The 20,274-nt window shown below is 36.5% G+C and overlaps 1 protein-coding gene across 2 annotated transcripts in view; it reads left to right on the top strand.

Annotated features, from left to right (window-relative positions):
- The first annotated feature begins 7,214 nt into the window (after positions 1-7,214).
- Positions 7,215-20,274, top strand: part of vipr1a (vasoactive intestinal peptide receptor 1a) — a 30,736-nt gene continuing 17,676 nt past the window's right edge. The window contains exons 1-3 of one of the 2 annotated variants that reach the window (XM_077226934.1): positions 7,215-7,366; positions 13,358-13,445; positions 17,274-17,378. In XM_077226934.1, the coding sequence (XP_077083049.1) occupies positions 13,358-13,445; positions 17,274-17,378 (193 nt within the window). In that variant the 5' untranslated portion in view covers positions 7,215-7,366. Of the gene's footprint in view, positions 7,367-11,083; positions 11,494-13,357; positions 13,446-17,273; positions 17,379-20,274 lie in introns of those variants that run through there. The other variant, XM_077226923.1, reaches the window with a different exon arrangement.

The raw sequence follows: 20,274 nt of genomic DNA, 5'->3' as shown, positions 1-20,274 counted from the left end.
AGAGAGTGGATCTCTTGTAGCTAATCAGCAGTAAGGTGTACTAGGTGCCTGTGCTGCATAGCCTGTTTGTGAATTTGGGGGCGGAGCTATCAAGAAAGGGGTATACGCATAGACATCATATAGAGACTAGATGCCCTATTGGCCGCTGTGGCGCAAGAAATGCGGCCGCCATCTTAAACCGGTCATACTCCTATTTGCGTTGCATAGCAGCAGTAGATTCCAGAGCACTGTGCAGCATATTCCTGCTCAAATCGGCGGACCATCACTCGGGGATTACTTTACACAAGTAAGATTTAACATTTAACATTACCGTACTATTGTTTGTATTTTGTGAGTAAAATATTCAATGTGTCCTTTATCGTAGCTACGTGTATGACCTTTGCAGCAAAAAACCCCGCGTGAAAATCAGTTCGGTATTCAGTGAGATATGATTAATTAAATGCTCTGGCAGCTCATTGCACCTGCCAAACAGATTACACTGAGCGGAGCGGGTGACCGGTTTAAGATGGTGGCCCCACGGCTCGTCCGCGCCAATAGGCAGTAGCGGTTGATAGGGCGTCTATCTATATGATGTCTATGGGTATACGTACTACCGGCACATCCGGGAACTTAACTGTCGATTTCATCACTGCTGCCCCTTTTTAGGGGAAAATAAACTAGACTTCCCATAGACTTCAATACAAAATTGCGTCACAAAACAACGTCCGTACACAGCTGGCAGTTGTGAATAACTTAAGAAATCACTAAGATTAAACATGTCAAGTAATTATATGTCCACCCTGTCTGCCATAGAGCGTGAAAGATACATAAACAAACTTAATTTGGTCAATTTAAAAACATGTCGATTCATTCTCCCAGCATCAAATTGGTATAACAACCCCACCCAGTGGGGTTACATATATTATAAGATATATTATAATGTATATTATAAGACATAATAATTATATTTAAAGATGATTACTTTTAAAAACAAAGTAAAATCATTCACTGGCTTACCATGGCTGTGTACGAACGTTGTTTTGTGACGCTACTTTGTATTGAAGTCTAGTTTATTTTCCCCTAAAAGTGGCCGTGAATCTGTTCAGAGACATTCTATGACGTTGCGCCGGTTGTGAGTATGGGCCTTTTGGGTAGAGACGTGTTTGTTTTTGTGATTTCAAATATCAGCAGCGTTTCTCAGAAATCGCTTACTGCACCTTTATGTTGTTAAGTGTTGTAAAAGACATAATACTGATTTTATTCATTTATAACACTCATTTATAAATGTGTACAAAAATAGTTGAAATGCATCTGATCTCACTGTGAAAATCTCATTGTTAATGATTTCTAAAAGTTTAACACAGACGTTGCATGGTACACACTAAGATGAATGATTCGTGACAAACAACTCTGATATATTTTTAGTGCAAGCGCTCTGGAAACCACCTTGGTGTTGATTATAAGCTTCTGAAACCATTGAGGTGATAACAGTGATAACAAAAGACAGGGTTGCCACACATTTTGTGTGAGTACACACGCTTTGATCACGACTCTTCATGTACATTTACTTTGGTGTGGATGTGAACTGAAGCATCTTGTCATGCATGTTGTTGCCCTTTGGAATGTGTGTGTCTCCTGGCAGCAGCTGCAGCAGGCTTGACCCTGTGTACTTTGGCTTGTTCACTACAGGATGAATTACTTATGAGAAAGTAAAAGACAAATAAAGGACATTTTTTCCTCCCAGGAGATTAACATCCCCTCCATTTCAGACTAGCTTACCCTGCGCAAATGAAAGTACTATGTAATTTTATTCTAATGAAACAAATGCTGCAAAACAGCTGAGTCTTCTTGTGCTTATTTCTGAATTAACAATTTTTATTGTTGTTTATAACATAAGTTATTTAAGAAACATACATTTTTTTTGTCAAGAAAAAAAGGTTGGATACTACATGGGCACATTATCTTTTCAGATTTATTTTAGACATTTAAAAAAAGGATTGTTTATCAGAAACGTTAATATGAACATCATATTATCAAGCTGTACCTATTATTCACAATTTTTTGCTGATTGCTGAATAAAATATACATTTAATTGGAGTGAACAAAATTCATTTAATAATGTAATAATGTATATTAATAGTCTATATTAAGACACTACATTACAAGACATCAGTTGTTTCTTTGAACTGCCATTTTCTGTGAGAGCAATTTAACATTAATTGTCCAATTACTGCTTCAAATGGCTTGCTCACATGTTAAACCGCTTGCACCGCTGTTGACATAGTCCTCTTGTTGTTGTCTCTCCTTAATGTAATTGTCAACTTTTTCTCTCAAACATGCTTCCAAGTAATATAAAGTAAATATCATGGAGATATCGATGACCCAGATGCAGAACAAGAAGTAACGAGGCCATATGCCAAAATTATCTTGAAAATCACAAAAAAACATGAGTGAATAATACATTTTGTTGTTGTTAATGGGTTCAGTGCTTTCATAGAATGCTTGTGTGTGTGTGTGTGTGTATGTGTATATGTGTGTGTGTATATATATATATATATATATATATATATATATATATATATATATATGTAGCAGTAAAACGCAATGTATATAAAACAGTAAATTAATGCATTTCTTACCAAATATCCCGTTTGCTTGCATGTCTTCTCAAAATACAACTGAAAAATTTAAATGGATGAAGTTACATGTACTTACAAAGTCACTTAAATGTGTAATGCATTAAAAAATGTAAATTGCCATAAGTAGACTCGAGTACTAACCAGCGTCAGTCAGCAGCAACAATGAGGTTTGGTTTCATGCTATTTACATCTGCATGTTTTACATCAGCACAGTTTTAAAAGGTGTTAAAACACACTTCCTCTGTTGTGGCTGAAATGTTGAGTCAAATGTAAATTTTATATTAGGAACTAAAAAATAAGATGTGAGTCAAGTCTTATTTTTAAGCAGAAATGTACTGAATGATTGTAAATTATTTATAATAAGTTGAGTAATTAACATCTGTTTCTATAAAATGAATATGAATGCAGATGTCTGTCAGATATGAATATAGACCATTTGGGAGCAGACATCACAGTGGTAACAAATGGAGGAAAATGGGCGAGAATCATGGAGTAAGACAAAACATGTCGTCAGAATCGGAATGAAGAAAAGATGTTCTTTCTTTTTTACAGAATACCGTCATCGAAAAAGTCCTTTAAGGGGCCGTTTACACGACGCCATTTTCAACTAAAAACGGAAAACTTTTTGTTTCCCTCTTTGTGTTTTGGCCGTTCATTTACACAACAGCATTGTAGGGGCATGAAAACAAACTTTTGAAAACACGTTTCTAATTACACGTTTTAGAAAATGATACAGTTCTCGTCTCAGCGTAAACTACAAAAATGCGAATTTGTGAAAACAGTGACGTCATAAGCGTGCATATTACGCGTTCAGTCTACATGCACGTAGTGTTTCTTTACAAAAAACGTGGCCCTTCACGTTGTTGTGTACGTGAAGCTTTTAAAAAAAAATTGGGAACAACAAGGAACAACTTTTCTGTGTTTAGTACTTCGTTGTCGTGTAAACATAGGCCTACCTTAAAGCAAAAAACAGACATTTATGGTTGCTTTAAACAGACAGACTGGACTGATGAAACCTGCAACGATTACCCTTATACTATTAATCAATGAATTTGATTCAAACAATAGATCTACATAATAGTCACATATGCAAGTCATATGGGTTATCCCTGCAGTAGCCTACAGCATAAATAATAATTGGTTAAGCTTTATTTTAAGTTGTCTTTGTTACTCTGTAATTGTACATTTAAGTACTGCGTAATATTAAAGGGATAGTTCACCCAAAAATTAAAATTCTGTCATTATTTTCTCACCCTCATGTTGTTCCAACCCCGTAAGACCTTCGTTCATCTTCGGAACACAAATTAAGATATTTTTGATGAAATCTGAGTGCTGGATCACTCCTCCATACTAGTCCATAGGCTTCTTCAAGGATTGAACTTGCTGGCCTCAAAGTTATTAAAGACATCATTAAAATAGTCCAAGTGACTACAGTGGCTCAAAATTAAGTTTATCAAGCGACGAGAATACTTTTTGTGTGCAAAAACAAACAAAAATAACGACTTTATTTCAACTATTCATTTCATTCTCTTTGGGCCTCTAGTCCGTTAACGTAGTGTGATTGCGTAGAGCTACGTCACACGTAGACTCACTATTGGCCGACGCTAGTCATGTGGGTGATGCGTGTGATGTACAACACAGAAGCACTACGCTGTTAAACTAGTGAACTGACTCGAGGCCCACAGAGAAGGAAATGAATAGTTGAAATTGCGCACAAAAAGTATTCTCGTTGCCACTGTAGTCACTTGGACTATTTTAACGATGTCTTTAATAACTTTTCGGGGCCTGCAAGTTCAATCCCTGAAGAAGCCTATGGACTAGTATGGAGGAGTGATCCAGCGCTCAGATTTCATCAAAAATATCTTAATTCGTGTTCCGAAGATGAACGAAGGTCTTACGAGGTTGGAACAACATGAGGTTGAGTAAATACTGACAGAATTTTCGTTTTTGGGTGAACTATCCCTTTAAGTAACTACATGTACTTATTATAGGGCTTGGTTTGTTTTAGGGTTAGTTGCATGTAATTATGCATAATTTATAGTTATTACTATAATAGCTATATGTAACAATTACACTATAAAAATAAAAAGTGTTTCCTAATTTTTAAAACATGTCGTCATTATTTGATTTGTCTTTTTGGGAGGTTTTCTCCGTTATCATGTAGTATAATTGTTGTCACAGGATGTGTTGCTAGTAGTCTACTCATGGTAAAGCAACAGATCTGACTGAAACAATGCTACTTGAGACTAACCACATGTGAAGCGGATGTAAGTAACACATAGATGTGCAAACAAATGACTTCAGTGGTTCAATACTGCAGAAGTAAACGTGCAGAAAAGGAAGAACAAGAAGAGAGTTTTTTGTCCTTTATTGTATTTGTTTCCCTATCGCAGTATTTCAAACCAAATGGAATTTCATTTAATTTCATTTAATCAATGTAACAGCTGTAATTGACACGCTTGGAAATGGATGACTTCAATGAGTGTATGTGTTTGATAACATAACTCTTAAATAAAATTGGTCAAATATCATTTTACAAACCTCTCTGACTGCTTTCACGCTACTATTGGATATAAAGGATATAAGATGATTGTCAGTCATTAAGGTCCTCTGAGATCAAATCATTGACATCTGCCACTTAAATGACTTACTTCTGCTCAGTCATTAGCTCAGTAATTACTAAATGTCACCACAGACACATAGCCCCTGATGTGAGAGCCCAAAGCAAGAGAACATTTTAAGTTTTATCATGTGTTTTTTTTATTTATTTTTTATAATTCAAATAATGATGAAAAACTGTCAACCAACTAGCAGAGCATCAAATCAAAATATATAATCTGTGATAAAATCTATTCTGTGAAAAAACCCAGGACAATCCCCTTAGTCATTATAGTGCCTTATTTCATTTTTTGGCAGGATTGAGAACGAGGCAGCGAGGGAGAGAATTATAGAGCTTTTAATGGATTGTACTGTTCTTTAACAACACACCAGTTGTTCAGCTGACGAAACTTCTTTCAGAAAAAAACTTTCATATGACAAATAAGATGACAAAGTTGTGAAAATGACGTGATGGGACCTTTATAACAGCGTCTAACCTGACTAAGGACTTATGTCAACCATTCGAGAAGCTGTTTTGCAATCCATAACAACTTGTTGTTTACATGTTCACCATGTCGCATCATTGTAAATCCCATTCATTTAAAAGCCTCCACATGCGTAGTATCGCAGAGGATTCAGGGTTCAATCAATAGAATCAATTTGTCCAATGTATTTAACACTCAGGCATTTCACTTGGTAATACACTCAAAATAAGGAACAGCTGCAGATAGTATTATGAAGTATCGGGCTCATTGCAGTGAAAATACCAATCTCTTTTTTCTATTGTGAATCATTAAATCATTTTAATCAGTTGGATGTGCAAAAGTTGGATGCAGTCTCTTTTTAGAGACAGGTTGTGAATTTTCCCAAAGTACACTGGCACACGATTCCTTACGCAGGCTGCGACTTGTGCAAAGTCTCTGGTATTCAAACAGCAGGTTTAACGTTTGGTATTTGTTAGTTTAATCAACACTGAGGCCAAACACAAATCGCTGCATTACAATAAAAATGTTCAGTAGTCCACCATAAACATTCACACAGTTCTTTTTATGTAAAAACAGGAGCTAACAAATTAAGAATTACCTGTATTGCTAATAAGTCTTCAGGAGTACAGTTTGCTCTCTCTCAAGGGCAAAAAAGCCATAAACAATTTCCAAAACCACCATTGCTTCTCGTTCCTTCCAGGTAAGGGGGTTTAATGTGCAAACTGATCTCTAAACAGATTTCATGCTGAATTGCCAGAGGGTAAACTGAGTCAACAGGTTCACCTTTGTCATTGACCCTATTACATTTGGAGAATTGATTTGACCAAACGCTTATGAATTACTATAGCCTACTCCCTTTTCTGCCCAAAGCATCAAACCTCTTTGATTTAATTTGCTTCTGTCGTTTTACCTTGCCTAGTGGGTATTTTATTGGAGGCACAGCTTTAAGATGAATAAAATATTTGGCAAACTAAGTATATGTGAGTGCCTGAGTGACTCTCCTCTTTGAAGAAGTAAACATTTTTGGTGGCAGATTATTCTTTAAAATAATATTATTTTACTTAGTTTAGAATATTGGCTTTGGAATATACGTCATAAATCTTATTGTTGGAGCCTTAAATGTATTACTATGCTGATTTGAATGTGATGAGGCTTGAACGATGTTTAATCCAGTACTGAGCCTATAAGAATCTGTGCCAAACTTACACTATAGAAGAATATAATCGTATTGTAATGTAGAGTTTTCATGTGCCCTACTTTAAAGGTGCATTATATTTGTGAGGATCTATTGACAGAAATGCAATATAAGATCCATAACTATGTTTTCATTGGTGTATAAAGACCTTGCATAGTGAACCGTTATGTTTTTATTACCTTAGAATGAGACATTTATATCTCCATAACCGCAGGCACCCCTTCTATGGAGGTCGACATATTGTGTCGTCAAGTTTCTACCATAGCCGACAGCGAACAAACAGCGCTACAGAGAGCGTTTCGTCACTGTGTTGTCGAAGGGGACGGCCGAGGGACGCGAGAGAACGGCGCGAAGCCGGTGGTGCGATTGCTAATGAGCAACACCTGTGAAGCACACCGGTCTCGCATCTCTCACGGAGGAGCGGAAGCATAAAGGAGGAGCGACGACGTTGATGATCGAAAGAGGAACAGGCCTGTGTTTTAGTTGTGTTTGGTTTTTGTATTTGTATTTTATTTTGGGTAGCCAGCAGTCATCCGCGAGGGGCTGCTGGCGGTAGGCCTATTTATTTTTGGTTTGTTTCTTTTATTTTAATAAAGTATTTAGATTTTTCGCCGGTTCCCGCCTCCTTCTTCCCTGAACATTGTTACAGTCACTACCTTGAAAAACAAGTATTCAGTGGTGTATAAAGACCTTACTTAATGAACCGTTATATTTGTATTACCTTAGAATGAGCAGTTTCTATCTACATACACCGCGGGTCCCCTTACATTGAAATGCTGACATGTTTCTACAGTAGCGCTAAACGGACAAACGTGTTTCGTTACTATGTTGCTCTTCATGCAAGGAAGCAAGCTTAGTTCAGCAAATAAAACACTGACACAATGATGAACAAGTAACACTAATATTCGCAATAACATATACAGGTCCTTCTCAAAAAATTAGCATATTGTGATAAAGTTCATTATTTTCCATAATGTAATGATAAAAATTAAACTTTCATATATTTTAGATTCATTGCACACCAACTGAAATATTTCAGGTCTTTTATTGTTTTGATACTGATGATTTTGGCATACAGCTCATGAAAACCCAAAATTCCTGTCTCAAAAAATTAGCATATTTCATCCAACCAATAAAAGAAGTGTTTTTAATAATAAATAAAAAAGTCAACCTTCAAATAATTATGTTCAGTTATGCACTCAATAGTCAATACTTGGTCGGGAATCCTTTTGCAGAAATGACTGCTTCAATGCGGCGTGGCAACACCAGCAGCTGACATGGCACCCCAGACCATCACTGACTGTAGGTACTTGACACTGGACTTCAGGCATTTTGGCATTTCCTTCTCCCCAGTCTTCCTCCAGACTCTGGCACCTTGATTTCCGAATGACATGCAAAACTGAGCAACAGTCCAGTGCTGCTTCTCTGTAGCCCAGGTCAGGCGCTTCTGCCGCTGTTTCTGGTTCAAAAGTGGCTTGACCTGGGGAATGCGGCACCTGTAGCCCATTTCCTGCACACGCCTGTGCACGGTGGCTCTGGATGTTTCTACTCCAGACTCAGTCCACTGCTTCCGCAGGTCCCCCAAGGTCTGGAATCGGTCCTTCTCCACAATCTTCCTCAGGGTCCGGTCACCTCTTCTCGTTGTGCAGCGTTTTTTGCCACACTTTTTCCTTCCCACAGACTTCCCACTGAGGTGCCTTGATACAGCACTCTGGGAACAGCCTATTTGTTCAGAAATTTCTTTCTGTGTCTTACCCTCTTGCTTGAGGGTGTCAATGATGGCCTTCTGGACAGCAGTCAGGTCGGCAGTCTTACCCATGATTGCGGGTTTGAGTAATGAAACAGGCTGGGAGTTTTTAAAAGCCTCAAGAATCTTTTGCAGGTGTTTAGAGTTAATTAGTTGATTCAGATGATTAGGTTAATAGCCTGTTTAGAGACCCTTTTCATGATATGCTAATTTTTTGAGACAGGAATTTTGGGTTTTCATGAGCTGTATGCCAAAATCATCAGTATTAAAACAATACAACACCTGAAATATTTCAGTTGGTGTGCAATGAATCTAAAATATATGAAAGTTTAATTTTTATCATTACATTATGGAAAATAATTAACTTTATCACAATATGCTAATTTTTTGAGAAGGACCTGTAGTTTTACTGAATAATTAAGTAAACATAATTTCTTAATTTATCCTTGAAAAGAAACCTCATTGCTGAACTAGCTACTCTCTGCTGTCTCAGACGATGACATTTTCCTGTCGTCCACCGTAACTTTTGTTGGTTGCAATTTGTAACCTCACCACTAGATGCCGCTAAAAATCACACACTCCACCTTTAAAGTCACCATGAAATCCAAATTGACATTTCTTTTTTAAAGGAATATTGCAGTATTTATCCAAAATAATTTATTCGTGCATATCTTTAATTTAATGTACCCTCGTAATCTTTAATCAAAATATCTTCCCAGCCTTTATTGGCAGGACATCCTGTCACTCACATGACATCACAGCTGTAGCAAACCACACCGTCCAATAAAAGACTTTTTTTTTTGTTTGAGTAGCCGTTTCCCTTATACAGTACTCCACAATAGGGAAGAAAAGACTATTGCAACTTACATTTCATGTCGACTTTAATAATAATAGCTGTGACCAAAAGTCTCAGCTAAACCACTTGGGTATAATATACAAAACATAGGCCTAGTTATTTCCATTTCGACCAATGACAATGAAGATATAAACTAACTAGGAATTTATAAATAATGTTTAATAAACTATCGCTCTGCACTTTATGAATGAAGTGTGATTCAATAATCAAATGGCATACTTTATTTATTTATTTATTTTTATTTACTCTGCTCTCTGGAATACTCGATTCTCATTGGTCAGTTGAGCCAGCCAGGTGCGATATTTCCTAATATTAGCTGTCGTCCATGGCAAGACCCTATTCCTGACTGAAACGATGCCTCTTTTGTCACATCACAGAATTGTGCTGTATTGTTTCAGTCAAATGCAGCTGGAACAGTTTTGCTTTTATTGATTTGGACATCGGAGGACTTGAATATTAATATTACTACAATATTATTTCAATGTTCATCTTGTGGCTAAGTTGATACTTTTCTACATTTGTTGTGTACTATATTTTTTGTAGTGGAAGCGTTCACAAAATAATTTAAATTTGAATCAATATTTCCGCTGCTTTATTCACAGTATCTAAACTGATAGGACATGAGAAGTATAGGCTAATTCTCAAAGTTTAAAACCATTGTTGCCTCTGTGTGTAATTTATGAGACTGCTTGTTGATAGTAAGGGCTTGTTCTAATTCAGACAGGCCTTGTACATTTACAAGGCACCGCCCCCTATTCTAAAGTTGTGTCTCATACACAAGCACTCAATTCTATGCTGCGCTTAATGCTTCTATGCTTAAATCTATATTAATAAAAGTGTATAGTATAATGTTATTTTGCCATCCAGCTTCAGACTCTGATAGCCTCCCCCCTCTGCTATAAGGAAAGCTGTGACCCCTGAGTCCAACATTCCGCACTGTTTTATAGTGTATCATTCAGGTATTTAGAGTACACTCTTTCTTTTTGGAATTTTCTTTGTGAACACACTACGCAAACTATTTATACTACAAAATGGGGTAGAATAGTGCACAAGTACGCAAATTGAGACGCACCTCTAGATATGAACAGGATGTGGGCTTAAGGAGAATAGAGTCCAAAAGATAGTGATAGATTAGACATGAGATAAGGAGTGTTATATTCCTTCTCCATCATATTTGAAGGCATTTACATTCAGATTCCCGAGGCACTTCCATCAGTGAGTTATTGGTGATTATTGGCAAGTTGGGATGGCAAGGGCTCATATATTTACATTGGCGTGTTAGTTTACATTATTGTCTTGCATATGACATGACATGCTCAATATTACATAACATATAGGCTACCGTTTAACTACAGAAAATTATTTGATAGAACAGTTCCTGTTCGATGGGAAACAGAAGAAATCAGAAGCTGTGATGTATGGTGGTTTAATTGAGCTCTGTTTTAGTTTAATTTTAAGAGAAAAAATAGCAAAAGATGCGTAGTGGGTGACCGTTTCCAAGAGAACAAAATCTGCGCACTAAATGAAAGAGCGCAGAAGCTGTGCGTACAGGTTAAGACAGAGAATGAGTAATTTAGCGCTGTTATTCAGGGGCGTGCTGCTACTATAGACTACACTCACACACACACACACATTTTACAATCCACCTCGCGCGTGTCAGGTGTCTTAAGTGGTTTATGCAAACGCCAGTTGTGAATGGCTTCGCATCATTCCAGAGTCGTTTATGAATGAAGTGTTTTTTGGATTAAGGAGAAATATGGACAGGTCTCGCGGCGTAGTAGCCTACGACTGGTGAACCCACGCGCATCGGAGCGCCGCGCGCGCAGCGCATAGTTGGCTGACGCTTCGGATTCTTTGTCAGTTACTTTTTTGCCGTCAACTTGTCTCTGTGCATCGATACTTTTGTCAAGCGCTCTCAGTCAACTACTAAACCGACTGAAATGGATATATCTAAACGAATGCTGATTTTATTCCTAGCCTGCTCGTTCGGACCTGTGAGTATCAACACTTCATTTAATCCGGTTTCCCACGTAATAGGCTAAGTCATCCACGAAAGAAAAGCTATGAAGTATTTTAACACACCTAGTCCTCAAAAAAAGTGTCAGGTCCGAGGATTTATAGATAGTTTTGATGCTTTTCATTCTTCTTTTTTCATGAAGAATATTTGCGTTTGAAATTTAAAGGCCACGTTGATTATAGCCCAATCGTTTAAAAAGCATCTTTTGTAGGCAGTTGCAAGTGTGGATGTCAGATTTCCATCAAAATAAATCTAGAGTTTGTTGTTTATTGAATTACTTCAAGCTTTTCCTCAGGCTTTACATTTTAGGTAACATGTTATAAAAGGTGCTGAAATGTTAATGCTTTACATCATTATATTTATGACACATCACATGTCAATTTTTCGTGCTGCTAATGTTAGAAATCACAGCATTTATGCAGGTTACCCAGGGAAATCAGTTGCCTATCAGTGTTTACTCTTAAATCCTTCAGGTTTAGTGTTCCTGACTGATACTGGTATAGTGAAAACAGCATGCATTTGCAGTAGCAGAGTTACTACAGCATATGTTCACCATCTAAAGTGGTTGTCATATTGTTGATCATGCTATTTGAAATTGTGAAATCGAATGGTTTTCTTATATTGTGACGCCATGGTAACAACTCTCATTTTCTTCTCTGTTCAACCATGTGTCCACTGTCCTTGATAAGCTCCTGCAGACAGTATGACTCAGGTCTCTACAACTCACTGTGCCTCTGAATTCACTTCATGTCACACCACACAGTACAGTATCTGCTATTGTTTGCTTTGCACAGTTAAATATGTGAACGCTCGTTTTCACCTGGTTTAATTGAAAAAGATAAAGATTGAATGGCAGGATCAGTCCAGTAGATCTTTCAGTATGTGAAAAGATTTAGATTCTGCTTTGTTAAACCGATAAAACAGAGAAAGAAACAATAAAATAGGGCTTAATATTATTATGCTAGCTAAAAATTTGTGTTGATAACATTTTATGTGCTGAGTACATTGATGAGTATGTTTCACCTAGCCTATATAGATCTTTTTTTTTTGCTCAGAAATGATGTAATAATATTAATCATAATACTAAATGATATTCAGCAAAATATGAGTTAAAAGGGAGACGTTTCTGGTCCGGCGTTGATGGAGGCACTTTTGAGTCTTTTGATGGGTCTTTTTTTTTCAAAACATTGCTGTTGATCACACATACTGACCAGTTAGGTACACTGGCGTAAAATCTGACCCAGATGGTCATACTTTCTGTAAGCACACTGGTTTGGGAGTAACCATATAGCTCTACAGTGAAGTTTTAATTGATGCCACCTCTAAATGGCCTCATCTGCCAGAGTACCTGCCATAAATCTCACTGTCCTCTGGTGCTTTATGGAGGAATCCATGAGAGCATATTCTTATATAATACAGCCTACATTTTTAAGGAAAATTGGATACAGCTGCAGAGACACAGCTTTGAGACAAATAATTTATGTTGTAAATTTTTCCACCATTTAGATGTCAAGAGGTCAGTTCTTTAGGGATCGACAGAGGTGAAAGGAGACATTATTAAGAGCTCAGCATACTTATGCTACACTTGTTAAGTTGCTATGTAAAATGGGAGGAACAACATGAATTGTCATACCCTTCATCAAATCTCCATGACACTCAGGAAAAGGGAGAGGCAGTGTCACATGTGCAACCAGTTCACTTCATTCTCTTCAAACAGTAATTTTGTAATGTGATCAAAGGTCTGTTGCTATTCGGAAATGTGATGTAGTATTTTTTGTAACTTCAAAAAATGTATATATTTTATTGTAAGAAAACATACCTCATGTCAGAATCTTGTACAGATGCTGTCTGTCCAGATGTGTGAGGTCATGTGGGAGCTGGAAGCGGAGAAAAGGGAGTGTTTGTCCAAGTTTGAAAACTTCACGTCAGGTATGTACACTGCATATCCTTTACTGTATGACAACTGTATGCATGTAAAGACAGTGTGATTTCTTTATATTTGTGATATACGCTGTAAAAAAAAAACATCCTGTTAAATTTATAATAAAAATCAACAACTTTGGTTACCAGAATCAACCTTTTATCTTAAAATGTACTGATAACCACCATAATAATACAGGTGGTACAACAGAAAGCCACATGATGAATAATTAGTGACCTGTCCATAAACATGTCCAGGACTTATGCAGAAGGTGCACAAGGTCATACACAAAAAGACAAAACACCATCAAGGCAACACTCAAATAATGCTATAACTTAAAATGCCCTAATGTACATTACTGAATGAAACATAATAATATGTGATGTGTCACACAGGGACTTCGGGGAAAGTCATTTAAATTTTTTCTCACCATTAATTATATAGTAATTCATAGTTTTTACTTGCAATATTACATATAATGCAATGTTAAACCAGTGAACAAATTAAGTTTTTTTTAACAGTGTACCAGTAGGTTATGTGATTGTAATGCTAAAAGGTCTTTGCTTTGAGCACTGCAAACATAAAGCAGCAAAAAAAAATGTAATATGAGGTTGGCCTAATACTGCTAGAGCAACATTTTAAGTCTGTTAAGATCTAATAAAATAGCTAGTGTGAAATTTTTTTAGCGCTGCTGCTTATCTGCATATCTGCAAAAGTGTCAATATTTTTTTTCCCTCACATTTCCTACAGACTACAGGCTAGCTAGATAATTGTTGTTTTGTATTTGCTTGTCTGGGTCATAACATATCAGGTTTTAGAAAATGTTACAGAGGTATGCTGGCTAATTAGGCAGGAATGTCATTCTGTGCATTGCGATCTTCACAACATAAGGTGGTTTCACAGTGATTTAATGAGTGGTTGTAGCAGAGCAGTGGCTTAGAAAACCTCAGCAGGCTGGTTTTGCTTGCGGCTAACAAAATACATTTTTTATGCATTATTTTTCCATCACTGATGAGATCTTAGACTTTGTTCAGAGAGCAAATCCATGTGGTACCCACAGAATTCAGTTCAGTCCAGATTCACACGCTGTCACATTCCATGTTATTAAAGGGTTAGTTCACACAAAAATGAAAATTCTGATATTCATTTCTCACCCTCATGTCGTTCCAAACCGTAAGACCTCCGTTCATCTTCGGAACACAAATTAAGATATTTTTGATGAAATCCAAGAGCTTTCTGACCCTCCAGGACGGTAACGTTACCAGTTTCAAGGCCCAGAAAGGTAGTAAAGACATTGTTAAAAAATAGTCCATGTGACAAAAAAATGCTTTTGTGGCACTGTTCTTTTTACCCAAATATGCTTTGTTAAAGTAACACACATATATTTCTTTTACCACCAAAACACTATTGTATTGCGTTTAATTTACTTAACCTGTATAATTTTCCACTTTACTTAATTATCAATCGTTAAACTAATTTAAAGGGTTTAATTTCGCGATAAACAAAAACTTAATTTGATTGTGTTCAATCTGCTTAAATATGTAAAATTAAAGTTTACTTAATCCGTTTGTGTTGGATTCCATGAATGATTTGTGTTGCTTTAACTGAAACTGGGCGGTGCTTGTTAGTTCCCAGCATGCTTTGCATATATAGCTGAATTAAGACAGAATAAATGTTGAAATGAAGTGTTATTTTATGTGTTTTTTAGAAAATGAGGAAAGGGGAAGACTTTATAGTAATTGTGTTTAATGTTCAATTACATTGCAATTATTAGAACCATTTAAATTACAGGGAACAGTTACAGGGAAGCAATTCCATTGATTTGTTTGGACTCAATCAGTTGAGTTGTTACAACACAAGGAGCTTATATAGATTCAAAAAATGTTATTAACATTAATACAAAATAATTTGCTTGTGTGGAACCACTGTCCATAATTTAATTAAATTAGTTTAAAGAGTAATTTTTTTGAGTGCGGTTAATCCTCAATTTTAAGAATCGACGAGAATACTTTTTGTGTGCTAAACAAAAAAAGACTTTATTAAACAATTTCTTCTGTTTTGTGTTTATTCTCTGACGCTGTTCACGTGAGCAGCACGACACACGCGTGATTCTGACGCAGGAGCCGGCCAATACTGAGCCGGCGTTCTGACGTAGAACCACGACATGCTGCGCCGTGTTTACTACGTGAAAAGACTGACACGGCAGAGAAGAGATTGTTGAAAAAAGTCGTTATTTTTAGTTTTGTTTTTTTGCGCACAAAATGTATTCTCATTGCTTCATAACATTAAAGTTGAACCACTGTAGTCACATGGACTATTTCAACAATGTCTTTACTGCCTTTCTGGGCCTTGAAAGTAGTGATTACATTGTAGTCTATAGGGGGTCAGAAAGCTCTCGGATTTAATTAAAAATATCTTAATTTGTGTTCCGAAGATGAACGGAGGTCTTACGGGTTTGGAGCGACATGAGGTTGAGTAATTAATGACAGAATTTTCATTTTTGTGTGAACTAACACTTTAAGGCTCTTATAGCCTTGTAGAGCCTTTTCCAAATGATGATGCTTTTTTGTCTGCTAAAAATCACTGAAATTATATGAATTGCGCCTTTTTTCACCTCAATATTAAAGTCTGATTCTGCTGTGATAATGGAAAAACATGAAAAAGTTTTATCCTGACTGTTCATTACTGTCAGGGAGGACAATAACCACAAATGACCCACGATAACACACATTTAATTGCAAATTCTAATAACACATATTAGAGCACTTTAATTACTGGAATCATTTACAGGGATTTGTGTGTGTGAAAAGCTAGTAAATTAAACTCGTAGGTGTCTTAGTTTGTGCACTTCACCAAGAGCTTCAGTGCTTGACTATTGGGCATGTACCTCATCAAACAGAAACGCTGCCTATTCCTGCCTATTCTCATATTGATTTTTTTCTTAATGGACAAAGCAATTACAAAAGCTAGTTGTATGAAACTGAGGTCTGATTGTGACTAGTGTGTCAAAGTTGTGTGTTGTCATTTGTGTGTCTTGAGATGTAAATCTCAATCACAAATCTCCCTTGAGTAATATATCTTAGACCAATATGCAAATTGTTTTCTCAGACTGTGAGATGTACTTTGATAAAGCTCACTCCCATGGCATGATTCATGTGTTTGATCGGTTTCTCTTTGTCATGTAGCCCAGTCTGTTATAAAAATCTGATATCAGTTGGATTTTACATTTTTTTGATTCTCAGAGCGAAGAATTAAATACGCAATTAAGCCAGTTCAGCAAATCAAATGGTGTAACACAATTTAAACTCACCCTATCTATTATCTAAATGCATGTTATTGATCCATGCATTTGTTTTAATATTAAAGTTTGTTTTGACCTCATAATTCTTAAACAAAATGTCATAATTCGATCTTCCGGTGAAATGACAGGCTGGTGACATATGCCATTATCTTCTCTAATCATTTAGTCCCTTTCTTACAATCAACTTGCTTACAGATTTTTCTCCATTCAATCAACAACCGATGGATGTATTGAGCCAACCAATTCCCCACCCTTCATTTTTTAAGCACAATACAACATGAAAGAGATCTGTTGCTACTTATGTTACATCGTGACTTTAAATTTTCTTTAATTTGTAATTCCAGAACTGATCAGAACACATTTGAAAACATTTTTTATGGAAGTTTGATGCGTCAAGAAACAAAATAATTGTACAGGATTCTATTGACCAATTAAAGAGACAATCTAGATCCTATCACCAATTAAAACATGATTAGGTGGCAGTATTTTGTCAGTTTCCATCCCCTTATCAGTTTTTCTTCATTCCTGTGGTCAGGTTGCACGGGTGAATGGGATCTAGCGTGTTGGCCATCAGCCAGGATTGGAGAGCTGGTCACCATTCCCTGTCCAAATTACTTCAGCCATGTCAGTGATCAGAGAGGTATGTCAATATATTTTCCAATAAATATAGAGTTGCAAAATGTTTTTCAATAAACCTCTTGTCTTTCTCCTTGTGTTTTCAACATTATTCTATTTCTTGTCATTCTTGATAACGTCGTTTAAAGTCTCTTTAGAGACTTATTTTCAGAGAAAGCAAATGTCCCTATTATGACTGAATTACCATCATAACTAATATCACATTATTTAAAGACTATGCCAACTACTTTTTCTGAGTTCTTCTGATTAGTCTTTGATAGCTCTGGAGACAAGAGAAAGATTGTCTTTGTTATTGGGACCTGCTGTTTTAGTTTAGCAGCGATATTTACACACAAATTGTAATCATGTGACTTTCTCTGGCAAGAGCCTGGTGGGCAATTATTTGCTGATAATTCATGACTGCTGTAATTTATTCAAACAAGGAAAGCCATAGCTAACTTTTAATACCATTTAGTAAGCCTTTTGTGGTTCCGTTAGGATAATCAGGATTAGCTGTGTATTTAGGAACAGAACATGAAATCAAGGTGGCTGTGTTTTTATGGATACCATGAAGCAGACATGAAAATATCTGTTTTGCATACATATTTTTTTATATCACCCTTTTATAAAAGGGTGTTTTAATGTAATACACACACACACACACACACACACACACACACACACACACACACTACTGTTTAAAAGTTTGGGGTCAGTATTTTTTTTTAACATATATGAATATTTTAATTCACAGATGCATTCAATTGACCCTTCGCTAAGCCCCGCCCTCGTTAGTTACTGTTGCTACGCCTGTCAAGCTTTCACGTCTAGCACGTCTATTACAGTGTGTATGTGTCAGACATTCCCGATGAGATAATTAGTCATTTTTGGCGAACATCTGAAATATCTGAGAGAGCAAGACAAAAGGGACTGCAGTATGCATTGGAGGGATATATCCACGACATAATATGCAACCGATTAGAGAATAATTTCATAAAAATTGAAGCTAAAGCCTATAGTCGCAGCAGCCGCCGCCTCATACGCTGACCATTCAAATGGGAAACACACAAATTAAGGAGCAGATATGTTCGTGCACAGCAGGGTAAGTGAAATGTGAAACTAATCTAATACTTATAAACCAAACAGTTTATACATAACTCTTGTGGAATAACACCGGGAGAGCCGCGATCGGATTGGGTTAAAGTTGTCAGTGGTAGTCAGGGGTAGTAACGTTAGGCCGTCGATTAACAAAATGCTGAAATATATTTTAAAGTATGTCAGTGAGCCTCCGTCTTGTCTTTAAACATCTTATTTTACGTTAAATCATATGCATTATGAACAAAGAACCGTAATTATTTCCAACTTCCAAGGAATATGTGTTTTTGTTAATCCTGTCGACATGTAGTCTTGAATGGGGTCTCCCACACTGCTGATCCACGCACATCATTTCTCCCCTTGGCTTTTAGATTTTCAGGAAGGAAAAAAATTTCTCCCCCGTCCAAACTTTTAAGATACCGGGTAAAAGATTTGCCCAATCCATACGCACAACGCTTCGGCATGTTTCACTCGCTCGAAAGCTTGCCAGACCTCCCGCGCCTAGTTACGGTTGCTAAGACACGATTGGCCAGTGGCGGTTTTCGGGCGTGGCTTAGCGAAGGGTCAATTGATCAATGAGTGATAGTAAATAATTTATAATGCTACAAAATAGTTCTATTTCAAATAAATACTGTTCTTTTGAACTTTCTATACAAAAAATATTATTATAATGAAATGGTATTAATATTACAATATTACTTTTTTTTACTATATGTTTGAAGCCTTGGTGAGCATAATAGATTTCTTATAAAAAACATTTTAAAATCGACCCCAATTTTTGAACTGTAGTGTATAATTTATATTTGACCCGATGATTTATACTTGACTTTGTGAGGTGAAAACAAAAAGTATGGGATTGTTTAGAAAGGCATCATGATACATTCTAAACCTCCGATTTATGTGGATGTTTCATTACACTCTTAAAAATAAGGTTCTTCCTTGGCATCAATGTTTCCAAAAAGAACCTTTAACATTCATGAAAACTTTCCATTGCAGAAAAGGTTCTTTATAGTAGAAAAGATTCTTTAAAGATTCATTAAAATGTAAGAAAAATGGTTCTTTTAAGAACTGTTTAGTGATAGGTTCTTTTGGGAACCAAAAATGGTTCTTGTATGGCATCGCCATGAAAACCCTCTGTATTTTTTAGAGTGTATATGCTGCTGTGCTGTATGAGTGAATGTCCTTCAGAGTCCTTGACTTATGTACTCTTTGCTGACTGGCTAATAACTAAACTGCTTTCAGCATAATTTTACTAGCTTGCATTCATTGATCGCTGCTGACTTGTCTTTTCTACTAGACTGTCCAATATAGCTGTCAATCATACTGTCCTTTGACGGACAGGTTTAAACATGAGCACTCATATCATGCCAGACGTCATTCAAACGAAACCTTACCTTGATTTATTTTAGTGTTTGTAACTGTCTGGGGATTTAAAAAAAAACGCCTTTTGTCATAAAGTTAATGGAACAGCCTTCGTTTTATATTTTCAGCAAAAATCTTTATTTTGATTTGACTCTGGCTCTTAAATTTTCCTTTTCCCTCTCAAGCACACAGAGTAAAATGAGTCATGTTGAAATGAAGTTGAAATGAAATGTCCAGAGGAACTGAGGAGTCTACGGCAGTTAAGTTTGCCAATATTTCTTGAGGCTGGGTTGCTCAGTAATCATGAAATCGTAAAGGAAAATGACTGTGTGGATCAATACGTTTTTCAAAGTGATCTTACTTTAAAAGCAGCTGTGACATCCATGCAGTTCTTATGTAGGGGCCATTTCTGTAATGACACATCTTTAAAAACACAGCACTTTTGGCCGAGCTCTTATAAAGGC

Source organism: Siphateles boraxobius, unplaced genomic scaffold, assembly GCF_051911475.1.
Source record: "Siphateles boraxobius isolate OS27281-9 unplaced genomic scaffold, OSU_SipBor_1 1, whole genome shotgun sequence".
Classification (NCBI taxonomy): Eukaryota; Metazoa; Chordata; class Actinopteri; order Cypriniformes; family Leuciscidae; genus Siphateles; species Siphateles boraxobius.
The sequence above is the reverse complement of the archived record's forward strand: the minus strand, read 5'-3'. Positions and strand labels throughout refer to the sequence as shown.